Source organism: Populus trichocarpa, chromosome 17, assembly GCF_000002775.5.
Source record: "Populus trichocarpa isolate Nisqually-1 chromosome 17, P.trichocarpa_v4.1, whole genome shotgun sequence".
Taxonomy (NCBI): Eukaryota; Viridiplantae; Streptophyta; class Magnoliopsida; order Malpighiales; family Salicaceae; genus Populus; species Populus trichocarpa.
Genome location: NC_037301.2, coordinates 12,070,001 through 12,084,646, shown reverse-complemented (window position 1 = coordinate 12,084,646; position 14,646 = coordinate 12,070,001). Strand labels below are relative to the sequence as shown.

The following is a 14,646-nucleotide window of genomic DNA, read 5'->3' as shown; positions in this document are numbered from 1 at the left end:
CCGTGGACGTAGCTAATTGGATGAACCACGTAAATTCTTGTATATTTTATTTCTTATTTTATCATTTTTATTTTATTTTACATGCCATTATCCTAACATATTAATTATGCAAAACAAAAGGGTTACCGTTGTGACTTTAATTTAATCAACTCAAAACGCTGACGTTTAACACGACGCAGCTTAATCAAACCTGTCTTTCCAACGGTCATATTTTTCTTCGAAATTTAAGAACCCTCTCCCTATAAATACAACGGTCCTCTCTCTTTCTCTCAAAGAAAATTTCTCCGCGCCTCAAAAATTAAGAGAATCAATTGTCAAGCAGCCTATAATCGATCACTTCCACAAGGTAACTTTCTCAAATCCAACTTCAATTTATCATTAATTCTTGGGATTGCGTTTTAAATTCTTGAAATTGATTTCGTTTTCTTGTATTTCTGGTTAAATTTACTTTTGACAAACCCAAATCGATTTTGTTTTCTTAGAAGTTAATGTCATCTGTTTTTTCTCAGCAAACGAACAACTCAGTCCCTCTCCGTGCGCTTGTAATGTGTTTGTGATTGATCTTTACTTGAATCATAAATAAATGTGATTTTTTTTTAATTGATTTTGCTGTTGTTGTTTAAAACTCTAGTAGTTTGGTTTAGGGTTATTGTTTGTTGCACTTAATTTCAATTGAAAAATAATCTCTGTAGTTTAATTTAAACATGAGGCAACTGAAAGGCAATTAATGAATCTTTTAAGTTGATGGGTCTTGTATTCTATTGAGTATTCCACTATCATAGATATCTGTGATTAATTTGTTATCTCCCTTTCTTGAACGATTTGCTTCTTGTGTTTAGATTCTGGAAAATCTATCTTGTTTCTTGCTTTCACACTCAATTTTCAGTTTCGTTCGTGTTAATGCTCACTGTTGTTGCTAGATTTTTTATTATACAGTGTACTTCCAAATCTCAAGTACTTTGAATTTTTGAATGGTTCTAGTGTTAAGCAAGAGATTAATGTAAGAGGGGTGGTGGTCTCCAATTCCATGTTATTGTGTTCGATAGAAGATTAAAAAATAGTTTAATTTGTCATCACTGCCATTTTTACCTGATATTAAATTTGTTTCACGAATTCGTCCATTTTATTGACAAGTAGTGTATGGTAGAGCTATAGAGATCACAGAAAAAGTTATGTAACTGTCTTAGGGTTTATCTGATTTTTCATGACTTGCTTGGTGGAGGGGTTGTGCTTTTGGGAATAATTCCTTTTAGTTACATTTTGAAACTTAATTTATGGTATAAATCATTCATTTTCCTTATTTTGCATGGTTTATCTACGTTATTAATCAGTTCCAATGATTTTGCAGAATATTCCTTTCAACTCATTCACAGCACCAATGGCATCACTAGTGAGTAGACGGAAACCTCTTGGTGATTTGTCAAATTCAATGAAGACTGATGCCCCTCGAATTCCACGTGATGCAAGCAAGACGAAAAGTATCTCAAAAGCATCAGGGAAAGTGCAGACTGCTGGTAGAAAACCACTGTCAGACATTTCTAATTCGAGGAAGCCTGAGACTAAAAAGAAGAGTTTCAATGCAAAGCTAAGTGTTCTGACAGAAAAACCAGATCGAACCAGTGCAATTGCTGAGGAAAAGTTTCTGCACAATCATGAGGAGTGCATCAAAGCACAAACAAGAGCTATGGACATCGATGAGTTTCTGCAATCAATTGGACTAAACGATGGTAATGTAAACTTAATATTCTTCTGCTTATTATCACTAAACACTCTTTTCTTGTGAAATTCAATTCACATTTTATTCTTTTGCCTAGATTTCTCCAAGAAGTTGGGAATTTCATGTTCACCACCGCCAACAATTACAATGAAGGTCAGTTTGCTTATTTCCCCTCTTACACATTGTTTCATTTGGGTTCTTTCTTGTTTCAAAAACTAATCTCTTGTTTATATGGATTATCTAAATAAAATACCGGTTTCCATTTAATGCTCAGAGTCCCCCAAGGCCCTTGCAATTGGAAGCGATGACAGAGCAGCTCCATGAAGATAAGTCTTGGGAATACAAACTTGATACTTCATCTCCTTTCAGAACGCCAATATCACCAAAACAATATATGGACTGGTGGAAGGACCATGATGATGATAACTGCATCAACTTCAAGTTGATAGAAACCCCATAGTTGCCAAAGCATTGATTTCTCTCTTTTCAGTGCTCATTCCAATAGTATTTCTGCATCTATATTTGGTCAATTCCTTAGCCTTTTGAGTTGAATTGGAAAGGAAATTTCTCTCTGGTGATATGCTGTAGGCCATTGTCCGTTTTTTAGCATTTGTTTTGTGTTGCTGGTCTTATGATGATAGAGCAGTCACATGGTTGCATGTTTTTGTGACTCATGAAAGGTTTCCGGATCACTGATATTCTTGTATATGACAAACTTTCACCTGTGTTCATCTTCGTTACCTGCTAATTTGGATTGATGCTGCTTTTATCAATGTTTCTTCAATTCAGTTTCGTTTTTTGTGTTTGCATCCTCTCATGTTTCCAGGGTTTCAAATCTCACAATTAATTTAATTTTTAATGGTTTAGATCATGTAAGATAAAAAAAAAATATTGTTTCAAGTGGTTGACATGCATCAAAACGATGCCCATTCAATGCTTTTCTTTTAAATATTGTACTTTCGTTTACAGCCAGCAGAACAATGCTCCGATGGTGACATATTTAGTTATCTCTTCTTATTGGTGCATTGAGAGAAATGACTGTTATGCTATTGCACAACCAAAATAGTCCCGAACCCAAGAGTAGTGTGGTTCGAGATTTAGCCCCCGAGCCAACCTTTTCGGAGACACTTGGGGAACCCACCATCCTGAAGTGGTGGTTCAAGATTAGCCCCCGAGCCAATTTATTCATGGTGTGGGTTCGGGGGTTCGGGGGCACTTGGGAACCCACCATCCTGAAGATGGTCCGGAAAGGTGATGCTAGAATCCAAATCACTCTTTTGGAATGGGTCCTACCAACTAAACCCCATTGGTAGTTTGAGTTAAGCCTGCCCACCCTCCATGTTAGTGGTTTGGGCTTGACTCTGGAGTTAGGCCCTGAACATCCACCCACCATGCTAATGGTGTGGGTGAGCTTGACCCTTGAGTTAGGTCCCAGGGAACCCAATTTTCATTGTTTTTTGCCTGGTTGAATTCAAAGTCAAGCGATGTGCATTTAATGCTAATTGACCTCTTACCATCAAAGGGGTATACAAAACAGTTTTAAAACACGCTTATTCTAGGGCTTAACTTATTTGAACATCTTGTTTTACACGGTAACCGTGCAACCATCCATAATGGGGGCAATTACTTTGTATAAGTACTTTCAAAGTAGACTACATATTTTATCTGCATCCCCGTACCTTTCACACACGTTGGCAGAGGAATTATGATTATAGTTCAAAGTATTTTTTATTTAAAAATATATTAAAATAATTTTTTTTATTTTTAAAAATTATTTTTAAAATCAGCACATCAAAATAATCCGAAAACATAAAAAAATTAATTTTTAGCAAAAACAAGATTTTAAATTTTTTAAAAACACGAGTTGGACCGCGTTTCCAAACGGTCCCTGCATTAAATTGGTGGCCTCTTACTGCACTGCCCTCATCACTTTCAACTAAGGCATGCCTTGTGGTGAGTCGAGGTTTTTATTTTGCATACCCACTTTAATGGAATTCTAATATGAAGTTGTACGCACCTCTTTGCCCCACGCCTTTATGGGGTGCGAGGCAAACCTAGCAACGATGTTCGTGTTCCATTCGAGCGGACTTCCGCTGCACTGGCCCACATGCAATCGCTTGTGGTTTTTGATGTAATGCAATATCAGCTCGTGCTTGATAAGAACAACTTTGTGCCCGTCTCAACCTCTTATCTCATCAACATCAGGGATCGTGTGGGTAGTGGTGTCGCCAATAAAATCTACCTGGTTGATCTTGCCAGTTGTCTTAAAGATTTAAATCATGCATGTGTAAGTATGAACTAATTCAGATTGTGAAATTGTGAATGACTCATTAAATCCGTTAGTTTGTTTAATGGTATTTGCTATTCGGATAACTGTAGTAATTCTAGAGCTAATTCGGGCAACAAACCCTGGCTTTTGAAAGGGATGCATTTATTAGATAACTCCATGCTGGCTCTGCCCAATGCTCTGGTGATTTATGATAACTCGACGGATCGCACGACCATTATACCCAACGATGCATTCAAATTTCTGCCCTATCAACTTTTGATGGTAGGATAGAAGCCTACCATGGTGAAGATGGGTGACAAAGAATTAGGATTCAATTTTGAAAAGGGAGCTTGAGAAACAACTACTAGCACCCTCGTCGTAGGGATGCGACATCACGGTGACCCTTCCTGGGAGGGGTTTGGAATGTCTTTTTGGTTGGTTAGGGAGTTGTCACCTAGCATTATGACTACTAGGAATCCTAAATAGTTTCCCCCTAGAGATTCTAGACAAGAGACTGATTGTGTAAAAAAAAGGTATTAGCACCTCTAGTATGCTTTAACTAAGATAAATTATATTGTTTTTTTTTATTGTTTGTTATGGTCTGATAATGTCTATTTCTACTGGCCTACTATAACAAGTTTGTTACGATGAATAAACTCTAGTTTTTTAGGTCAAGAACTCGGTCTAAGAAAGTAAAATATCCTTAATTATCGTTGAAACTTCTTTTAGGGTAAAACTGAAATTTTTGCTACCGCGTCATTCTAAATAATATTTCAGATGGAATTTCTTACAGATTTTATCCTTATATTAGAAGTGAATGAGTTGTATTATTCACAATAATATTTTGGATATTAACCTCTTTTAGTTTTTTTTATCCTTATATTAAAAGTGAATGATATTTATTATCTCTAATAATATTTTGGATATTAATCCCTTTTAGGTTTTCTATCCTTATATTAAAAACAAATAATATTTTCTTGTCAAAAATAATTTTTTTAATATTTTTTAAATATAGGCCAAAATTCTTTGGAATTTTACAAACTTGAAACTCTAGGATTAAAAACCATAAAAATATGTGTTATTGATGAAACTAATCCATAAATTATCTAATAATCATGCATAAAAAAGGGTTATGTGCAAATAAATGGATTGAAATTGATCTAAATCAAAGATTTAAGACAATATTCTTTCCAAAATCACAAAGAATATTGTTTAAAAACCCAGAAAAATGTAGCTATAAGGCAACCACTGGTAAGCCCATAAATGGGCATTTTTTACCTATAAAACATGTTTTCTTTATCTCAACAAGTCACAATATCATATATAAACATATTTGAATCCAAAAACTAATAAAAAGAAAAACATCAAAATCAAACATGAAATATCAAATTTAAAAAAATAACCTACATGGATTCAAAATTAGTTTTTTGAACCCATTTTGTTCATGAACAGGCTTAACAATCTATAGATAAAACAACTTAAACAACAACTCTAATATATCAAAAACATAAAAAAAAACTTCAAAATAGCTTCATTAAATAAAAATCACAACAACAAAGAGGGGTATTTACAACATTATTTGTTAAGTATTCAAACCACTTTTTTATGCTTATAAACATAAATATAAAACAAAAAACAAAAAACAAAAAAGCAAGCCACTAAGACCTACTCTTGGATTAGAAAAGTATATCTAGAACAACTGCTTTTCTCTAAACTTGGAGGGGTATTTATAGCGTTTTGCTAGGGTTTTGAATCCATTTCTAACCTCTTGATCTTGAGGGAAGAATTGTAAACCTTTGATAAGAACTCATTGAGAAAGTTGTGTGTGAACACAAAAAAAATAGGTCGGTTTTTGAATGATCATTGCATTGTTTGGGCTAATTGAATTGTCCACTTTCAAGGCCTCGTCGCAACAATTCTGACGTCATTGTCGCTCGAGACCACCTAAAGTTAGTAGAAGGGATGCACACCTTTCATTTGAATCCAACATTGGTCACTTTGAAGGTCGGTAGATCCACATTCATGCATTTAAAGTTGTCAACTCGATTAGCCAAAATTATCAAAGCTGACTGAGTTGTCAACTTTCAAGACCTCGTCAGAGCAATTCTAACATCATCATTGCCTGAGACTGCCAGAAGTTAGTAGAGAAGATGCACACCTTTCATTTAACTCCACTCTTACTTCATTTGAAGGTCAATAGCTTCACATTTATGTGTTTGAAGTTGCTAACTTCATATTCATGTGTTTGAAATTGCCAACACGACTAGCTAAAACTGTCAAAAACAGAGACCAATCGATCGAACGATGTGTCTCTCGACTCACCTTCTCTTTTTTAAGTCTAAACAACGCGTCAAGCATGTTTTTCAATATACCATGCATGATTATTTGTACGTGTTGTAATGTCGTCAATTCATATATGTTATAGGGTAGCCAAATCCTTGCAGCAATCATTCATCTTCATTCTTGTAGCCATCCAAGCAAATATAGCACATGGGACATATATATTTCATTTCTTCTACTCATTCTTTCCCTTTGTTTCCTGATATAATATATAGTCATCCATAAATGCTAAAGATTATCTTGCACTGAAACGTACATTGTATGTATTAGTGACAACAATATCAAAACCTAGCTAGCTCATGCTGACTTCAATCCCATGTACGTACATCATACAAGACCAATTATAGCTTAAAGGTTTGATTAAATATATGTTATTGACAAGGTTCAAAGTTCAAACCAACTGCTTCATGAAAACATTATCCGATATATAAAGTTGTTGCTAGAAATTTTTCACTTTCAAATGCTCATTTGGTTTTGGGTTCATCACCGGGAATCAGTTAGGCTCTCAAAGGACCCTTGACATCTTGTTGAAGCGTGTATTCTCGCTTCATCTCTTCCAAGACAGCATCATTTGTGCTGCAAAACAGATACACCAAAATTATGAGATACAACAAATTTTGAGTTCAATAGATGTCAGCTATATGTTTTGATATCTATACGACAAGATACATGAATAATTATAACATTTTCTTCTTAAAAAAGAAGAGAAAAAAAACCTGTTATATTTCCTTTCGATATCTTATTCCAAGGTAAAACATTTTTGGATTTTCCCTTTAGATAGTATTCTAGTGAAGAACCACCATTAAGTTTTGGAATTATGTTAAACAGCAAACCAGTGTCACTAAACCATTATTCAAAACGTAGGTAAAGGTTACTTTAGAAGGCACCTACAGCAACCGTGAGCCTTTTATCTGAATGCTTTCATCACGGTATATATTTGAATGCATATCATATCCAAATCATGTTAAGGCCACTTCTGGCAAACTCATTCTTTACGAGCACAAAGAAAGAAAAAAGATGCACTAGTGTTGAAGGAAGGTTGAAGAAACTGATGGTTTTTCATACTATTTGCATTTCTATTTCAGCTGTGATTTAGACTGTTAGCATACAATAACAAGAAGATAAAGGAATCATTCCTGTTAGCAAGTGATCTGGACAAAGAGCACAGAGGAAATTTAAAGGCTTGGGCAGAAGGACTTGTATGAAAATGACTAGTGGGTTGAGCAGTTAGAGCTCAATGATGAAAACTATTGCCATTGACCAAGAACAAGTTGCTCTTTCTAACACACTTCATTCTTAGATGTAACGAACATGCACTCATTATTCTGCAATTGCAAAATTAGCAACACCAATAAATTGGAAATCACAATCGGAAATTTAATGCAAAGTACCAGCATGCAATTTTTGCTGACTCGTCAAAAGTGCTATGTTATATCACCAAAACAGATTAACCTAGCAACTATCTCTACAAGGCATCCAAATCCCATCAGAAAAAATATTAATGTAGTGGTAGTAAGAAACACTTGAATGCTTCATAAAAGAAATTTAAATGCCAACGCAGAATAAAAGCATGGAGGAAACATGGTCATCTGCCACAAACCAACTTTTAGCAAACCACATATAGAACCATAGATATTTCAACTATGCCTTATTATTTTTTCAACTACAATAGAATCTATAATATGATCTGTCCTATCTGGATGCATCGGTCTCAACCTCAAACAGACCTCAAACAGTAATCCAACATTTGCTACATGGATAAAATGGACCAGAAGCTCAGAGCATATTCAGCACTTTACCAATTGAGCTTAGCTACTTCTGGCTTGCCAATGTCCCATTAGACCCCTATCATCCAGTATTCACTAAGCAAAGCATGTGCAGACTTAACCCGCAGAGGGGTCCCGAGTCGAGTCAAGTCAAGTCACACTATCAGGAAGCAAACCGTAAAAAGACTTTAGGGTACCCCTTTATGTAGTCCACTCATGCATACTCACTTTTCCAGTTGCACACAGTTTATGCCCTCATGACCTCATAGAAACTTTCTACATGAGTAACATGGCAATAAAAGCACATACAGCATACAGTACAGTTGCAGCAAGTGAGGACCACCGGTTGACTTGACTACAATAGAAACCTTGTCATGCACTGACATGAGCACAGCCTCAAAACATCTCTACTTACCCAACAAATAAATGATATTTCTAAGAAGTCCACAACACTAGAACCAAGTCCAACTAGATTTATGAAATTACCAGTAACAATTCAAATTTTGTTTCATCAGGCAAGTACCTTAGACCTTCCCAAAACCAAAAGGAAGACCTCAAAGACACTTGAACTTCATTCCTACTCGAAAACAGGGCATAAGGTCTTCAAACTCGATATCGCCTTCTCCATTCGGAAGATGGGAGTCTACTATCACTCGCTTAACACAGCTTATTCACACAACTACTCAACATCTGAGAACCTATCAGAAGGTGAATCAGTTATCCAACTCTCATGAAAACCAACTCAAGATCACTCATATCAAGCATTAATCAAAACCCCTTAAACCAAAATTTATACACTCAAAACACAAAATAAAAATCCAAGAAGAACCCATCAAGCCGCTCCAATTGAGAAAGACTACACAAACACATAATGAATCAATTTCCCATTAAATCATAACACGTAACCTATCATCATCATCAAACGCACAAACACGCACTCAGACATGCGCATGCATAATGTTATAGAAAAAATCTCAAAACAAGAAATCAAACAAACAGATACATCAATCAAACTTACAATTGATGAAGGCATTCATTTAATTCTTTAGCCTGTTTTCTACACTGCCACACAACAGACATTGTTCTTCCAGTTGCACATTGCGCATATTTGGATGCGAGTTCCTCACATTGTTTTAGTGCCTTCTGCTTCATTTTGCTTCTCAAAGCTACAAATTTTAATTCAATAAATAAATTAACTTTAAATTCAATTCCACTAAAAATCATCAATGCAATTAAAAACAAAACACAAAACTCAGAAACACATTTCATCAGCAAAGATTGTTTCTTTTAGCAAAAAAGAAAAAGAAAAAGAAAAAGAAAGGAGTTTTGTTAGGGTTTAAGAGATGGTTATAGGTCAAAGCAGTACCTTCTTCTACTTTCTTCTTCACATGATTCTCACGTGCTTCCTGTATGTATCCCATTTCGATAGCTCAAGCTACTCAACGACGTTGGATTGGGATTTTTTTAGAGTCTGTGGTTGTGCAAGAGATCGAACTCAGTGAGTCAGTTTTGTGCTCAAAATGGATGTGGTGGCGCTGCCTTGCTTCTGAGTTGGGTCACTTAACAAGTGAAAGTTGGGTCGGGCTTGGTGGCTGGGTCCCGGACCCAAGTCTATATTACCCATATGGGAAAAACTCAAGTCGGGTATGAATATGATGGTTCTTTTTATTAAGTATTTGTTTTTCTAAATAATTAACCTAAAAAATAATTTCCAAAGTTTGATTCCATGTTCATGATCCATTCCAATACTGAATTGTTAAAATTAGTCAGAAAATTATTTATTTTAACTGTTTAATTAAGTTTATTTTCTTCAATTTATAATTTAGTTCATCTAGATCTTAAGAAATTAAATTATAATTAAATTTAAGTAAATTTTTTATGTCTCAAATAAAAACACATTTAGGTCCACATATAATGTGAAAAAATAAAATAATATAAAAAAACATAATCGGCAAAGCTCAAAATTTCAATTTCAAGTTCCAATTTCCTTGAGGTGATGAACATAGCAAAGAAAAGAAAAGGTTGATTATAATTGTGTTTTAAAATAATTAAAAAAATTTTTGTTTAAAATTATTTTGATATATTAATTTTAAAAAATAATTTTTTTAAAATAAAAAATATTATTTTAATATATTTTCTAAAAATAAACATTTTAAAATTAAACTCTAAACACCGTATAAAAGAAACCGAGGCCCACAGACACACCACCAGTCAATCATGAAATGATGCTTTTACACTTTTTAACCATCTTCAAAGTAGCTGTACGCGTGCATTGTGTACACGCACACAGAGGATAAACCCTTAGGGCATCTCCAACAGATTGCCAGATGAAAAGCCATGAACAACGACGACGGTTAAAATGGCTGGTTTTCAACTGTTAAATAAAAATATTAAAAAACTAAAAAAATTATATGATTCGTTAAAATGTTATTTTTATTGAATTACTATATAAAAAAAAGTTAAATTACATTATTCACAACACACTCTGTCTTCAAGATGTCATTACATAAACACTCTGTTGCCAGTCAACGCCAGCGTGTCCTGACCAAAAACAATAAATCCGAAAAGAAAACTAAAATCTCCACGAAATCACCGCCACCCAACACCTGTCACTTTCCCATTGGACGCTCCCCTCTTGACCGCCCTTTTTAATAAACCCAAAATACCCCCTTTTCTATCACGCACAGGGAGAGAGAGATAGAGAGAGAGATCCGTCTCTGCAAATCTCTTTCCACGGTAAAGTTGTTTTTTTTTTTTTTTAATTTTTTTTATGATTTTTTAATCAGTCTCTTTTTTTGGTTTTTAGGGCTAGATCTGTGGTTTGTATTTGGTTATTTTCGTGGATTTATGTTATTTGTGGTTTTTAATCCATCTGCTGAGATTTGTGTGTTTCTAATTTTTTATTTATTATATTTTTCTCAATTTTAATGTGTTTCGGTACCCGAGATTTGGTGAAGTTTTTTTTTTTTAAAAAAAATTGATTGATTTGGGTAAATAGAGCAGATTTTTTGTTTAATTTTTTTGGGAGATGCTAAAAATAGAGAGTCAGATTTGGTTTTACGATTTGCTGAGGAAATAAGAATCAATAACTTGAATTAGGTCTTGTAATTTGAGGCTAAGAGGTCAGTTTCTGACAAATGAAACGTTTTTGCAAGATACAGTGTGATTTTGTTGTTTCCACATGGATGGATATGATCTGTTTTGGTAACGAGAAAATAATGGAGAAGTTGAGGAATAGGTGTTTGATTGTTATTAATTTGGTTTTTTTTTTTTTTTTTTGGGGGGGGGGGGGTTTGTGGAAGTTTGGTTTTTATTTGTTGAGTGACTGATTTGTGATTTTGATCAATTTGGGGCTTTACTTTTTTTCTGTTAAAGCAATGATGAGACTTCTCTTCTTAAATGACTTTTAGAAATCTGTTTTCTAACTTGAATTGGGGCTTTGGTTTTGTTAATGTAGCGAAGATCATTGTTGGGAATATGTGTTTTTTCGAAGTAATGCCTCTGGCTAAACTTTATTCAATCTTGAGGTGTAAAAGGTCGGGAAGTTTTGTAAATTATCACTAACTCAAGGATGAAAAGTTAGGAGTCAACGGATTGAGACGTGTTATTAAGTGGTTGATGGAAGAGTTGATTCATGACTGTGGAAGCTAGTTATGTAATAAAATGTAAGCATTAAAGTTTGATGTTGTTCAGGTCTTTCTAATGATACTTGTGTTTGGAATCACCTTGCAGAAGTAACTTTTAGTTTGATATATAAAGGATGTCTCCAACTGAACCATCACGTGAAGAGAGTGTTTACATGGCCAAGTTGGCTGAACAGGCCGAACGTTATGAAGAAATGGTGGAGTTTATGGAGAAAGTTGCAAAGACAGTCGATAATGAGGAGCTAACCATGGAGGAAAGGAACTTGCTCTCCGTGGCCTACAAAAATGTGATTGGAGCTAGGAGGGCTTCATGGAGGATCATCTCTTCCATTGAGCAGAAGGAAGAGAGTAGGGGAAATGAAGATCATGTCACAATCATCAAGGAGTACAGGGGAAAGATCGAAGCTGAGCTCAGCAAGATCTGTGACGGAATCTTGAGCCTCCTTGAGACACATCTTGTTCCCTCCGCCTCAGCTGCTGAGTCCAAGGTATTTTACCTCAAGATGAAGGGTGATTATCACAGGTATCTTGCCGAGTTTAAGACCGGGGCTGAGAGGAAGGAAGCTGCTGAGAGCACTTTGTTGTCTTACAAGTCTGCTCAGGTGGGTCCTGGATGTGCCGGCATGTTGCCTATTATTATTATTATTATTATTATTATTATTAAGTTGTATAGTTATCATTGTTGTTGTGGTTAATAGGTGCAGCTATTATTTCGATGCTCATTTTGCTTATGTTTTGTTTGTTGCAGGATATTGCTCTTTCTGAACTGGCTCCTACCCACCCAATAAGGCTGGGGCTTGCACTTAACTTCTCTGTCTTCTACTATGAGATCCTTAACTCTCCTGATCGTGCTTGCAGTCTTGCTAAGCAGGTACTTCCTTGCATACCTTATCAATTGGCCTTTATCTGCCTCTATGTTTAGGCAAGTTGCGAAATTCATATTCTTCTGTTTAGTTTTCATTATTTTGAGTAAAAGGAAGTGATTTATGTTTTTCTCTATTGATATGATTATATTTGTCTTATTCAGTTTAGCTTAATTAGTGAATTTTATAACTGGCATCTAATTGGATTTTAGCTTTGAACTTGATGGAAGTTAAACGTTTTGAGTGCCTTGGTAGTTTTGGTCAATTATTTTATGCAAATTGTATTGCTAAAAGTTGGTTTTGGTGTGAAGCATTGATGCCGGGACATTTGGTCTCTCCCTTAACTGTAACTATATATTTGTCCATAGGGTTGACATCTTTGATTGATTGTTGTTTATTGAGAGAATGTTTTTGTCCTCTCTTCTTCAATTTACTAAATACTTTTACATATTAGTGAAATCAGCTTGCTTTTTGCCTTTGTATTACCAAGGAACTGCTTGTTTTTGCATTTAAAACTGCATTTTAAAACTGTGTTGGGCTTGAAAAAGCTTCAAATTGATTTTTTTTAATGTTTTTTTGATGGTTTTGATGTGTCAAAAATTTAAAAAAAATCTGAAAATTATTTTTTTCCATATATTTTCAAACAAAAATCACTTTTGAAAAGCACCTTACATCACAATACCAAACATACAATTAGTAATTGGTTCATAGTAGTACATTTGATCTTTTATGCTCAATTTGATCTGTATTAATATAAGACCTAGTTGACAAGGCCTTGTTTTCCTAAAGATAAGTTGATACCTATTCAGTCCTTAGGGTCGATATCCTTGATTGCATGCAAGTCAGTGACCAATCTGTTGGCCCTCTTGACATCCCTAAAATATACTTTTTTTGGTCAGGCTTTTGATGAGGCTATTTCCGAGCTGGATACTTTGGGTGAGGAGTCTTACAAGGACAGCACATTGATCATGCAACTTCTCCGTGACAATCTGACACTCTGGACTTCTGATATCACGGTCTCTCTCTCTCTCTCTCTCTCTCTCCTCCCTCTCTCCCCCTCTCTGTTTGTACAAGCTTGCAGTTGCACAACCCATGTGTGCATCTATGCAAGCATGCATTTAAATACATGTGTTCATGTTGATACTCGGGTGGCCCTGACGCGGTTGAACCATTCTCGTTTCAGATTACAAAATAATCAAATCCTGTCCTGGAGAACTATATGCTATATGTGCAGCATAATAATGCATTTCGTGCATTGCATATTCTTAAGAACATTATGTGCTTTGCTCTTGGCATGTTAAAACTACTACTTGATTGGACTGCCAACAAAGTGTTTTAATTTCAAGTTCAAAGGGAAATTATGCCTGATACCGATATTATTGTCACCAATGTCATATGGTGGCGCATGTTTAGGTCTCTTTCTATCATAATTCATCGTTGTTTGAGGTTATTGGCATCTCGTGAGAGACCGAAACAGAAAATCAAGTTTTCTGATATCAGAAATGGTCCCAGGTGGCTGTGACCTGATCTTGCTTATGCATGAGCAACTGCTTGTGACGTATTGGTCTGCTGGTTATATGCTCATTGTATTCATTTTTTCAAATTTTAGGATGAGGCTGGGGATGAGATCAAGGACGCATCAAAACGTGAATCAGGCGATGGGCCGCAGTGATGAAGTTCAGTTCATAGGATAATGCACTCTGTACTTCTATCTCGTGACATTTACAGACGCCATTTGGGTTATTATTGTAGCTGGATGTTTTAATGAATTTGATAGCCTTGAGTGTCGTGCTAAACAGTACTTGGGATTGAAAGGTACCAACAGATTATCAAGTTTTTAGTATCGATGCCTGCAATCTCTGTTGGTGTTTATCATATTTTTTTATATATATATCCTCGGATCTGGTTTGAATTCATCCTGTGCCCCTGCCATGTGATGTCATTGTTCGACCATTGTTTTCTATATTTTAAGTTGTCATAATACCTAAGTGGAGCAAGTTGCTGGTGCGCATTTGCTGAAAATCTTTTTTATTTTAAATTATTTTTT

The 14,646-nt window shown here is 35.2% G+C and overlaps 3 protein-coding genes across 3 annotated transcripts; 2 read left to right on the top strand and 1 right to left on the bottom strand.

The window, feature by feature from the left end:
- The first annotated feature begins 188 nt into the window (after positions 1 to 188).
- LOC18107389 (uncharacterized) lies at positions 189 to 2,490 on the top strand. The gene is made up of 4 exons (XM_024589463.2): positions 189 to 346; positions 1,349 to 1,727; positions 1,815 to 1,870; positions 1,992 to 2,490. The coding sequence occupies exons 2-4, from the start codon at positions 1,379 to 1,381 to the stop codon at positions 2,175 to 2,177; spliced, it is 591 nt and encodes a 196-aa protein (XP_024445231.2). The 5' UTR covers positions 189 to 346; positions 1,349 to 1,378; the 3' UTR covers positions 2,178 to 2,490.
- Positions 2,491 to 6,538: 4,048 nt separating this feature from the next.
- On the bottom strand, positions 6,539 to 9,644 carry LOC18109514 (uncharacterized). The gene is made up of 3 exons (XM_006387733.3): positions 9,459 to 9,644; positions 9,111 to 9,258; positions 6,539 to 6,902 (listed from the first exon to the last, which is right to left on the bottom strand). The coding sequence occupies exons 1-3, from the start codon at positions 9,511 to 9,513 to the stop codon at positions 6,824 to 6,826; spliced, it is 282 nt and encodes a 93-aa protein (XP_006387795.1). The 5' UTR covers positions 9,514 to 9,644; the 3' UTR covers positions 6,539 to 6,823.
- A 989-nt stretch (positions 9,645 to 10,633) lies between these two features.
- LOC18107391 (14-3-3-like protein) lies at positions 10,634 to 14,515 on the top strand. Its single transcript, XM_006373384.3, has 5 exons — positions 10,634 to 10,828; positions 11,825 to 12,338; positions 12,485 to 12,607; positions 13,499 to 13,615; positions 14,209 to 14,515. The coding sequence occupies exons 2-5, from the start codon at positions 11,853 to 11,855 to the stop codon at positions 14,269 to 14,271; spliced, it is 789 nt and encodes a 262-aa protein (XP_006373446.1). The 5' UTR covers positions 10,634 to 10,828; positions 11,825 to 11,852; the 3' UTR covers positions 14,272 to 14,515.
- Positions 14,516 to 14,646: the final 131 nt, after the last annotated feature.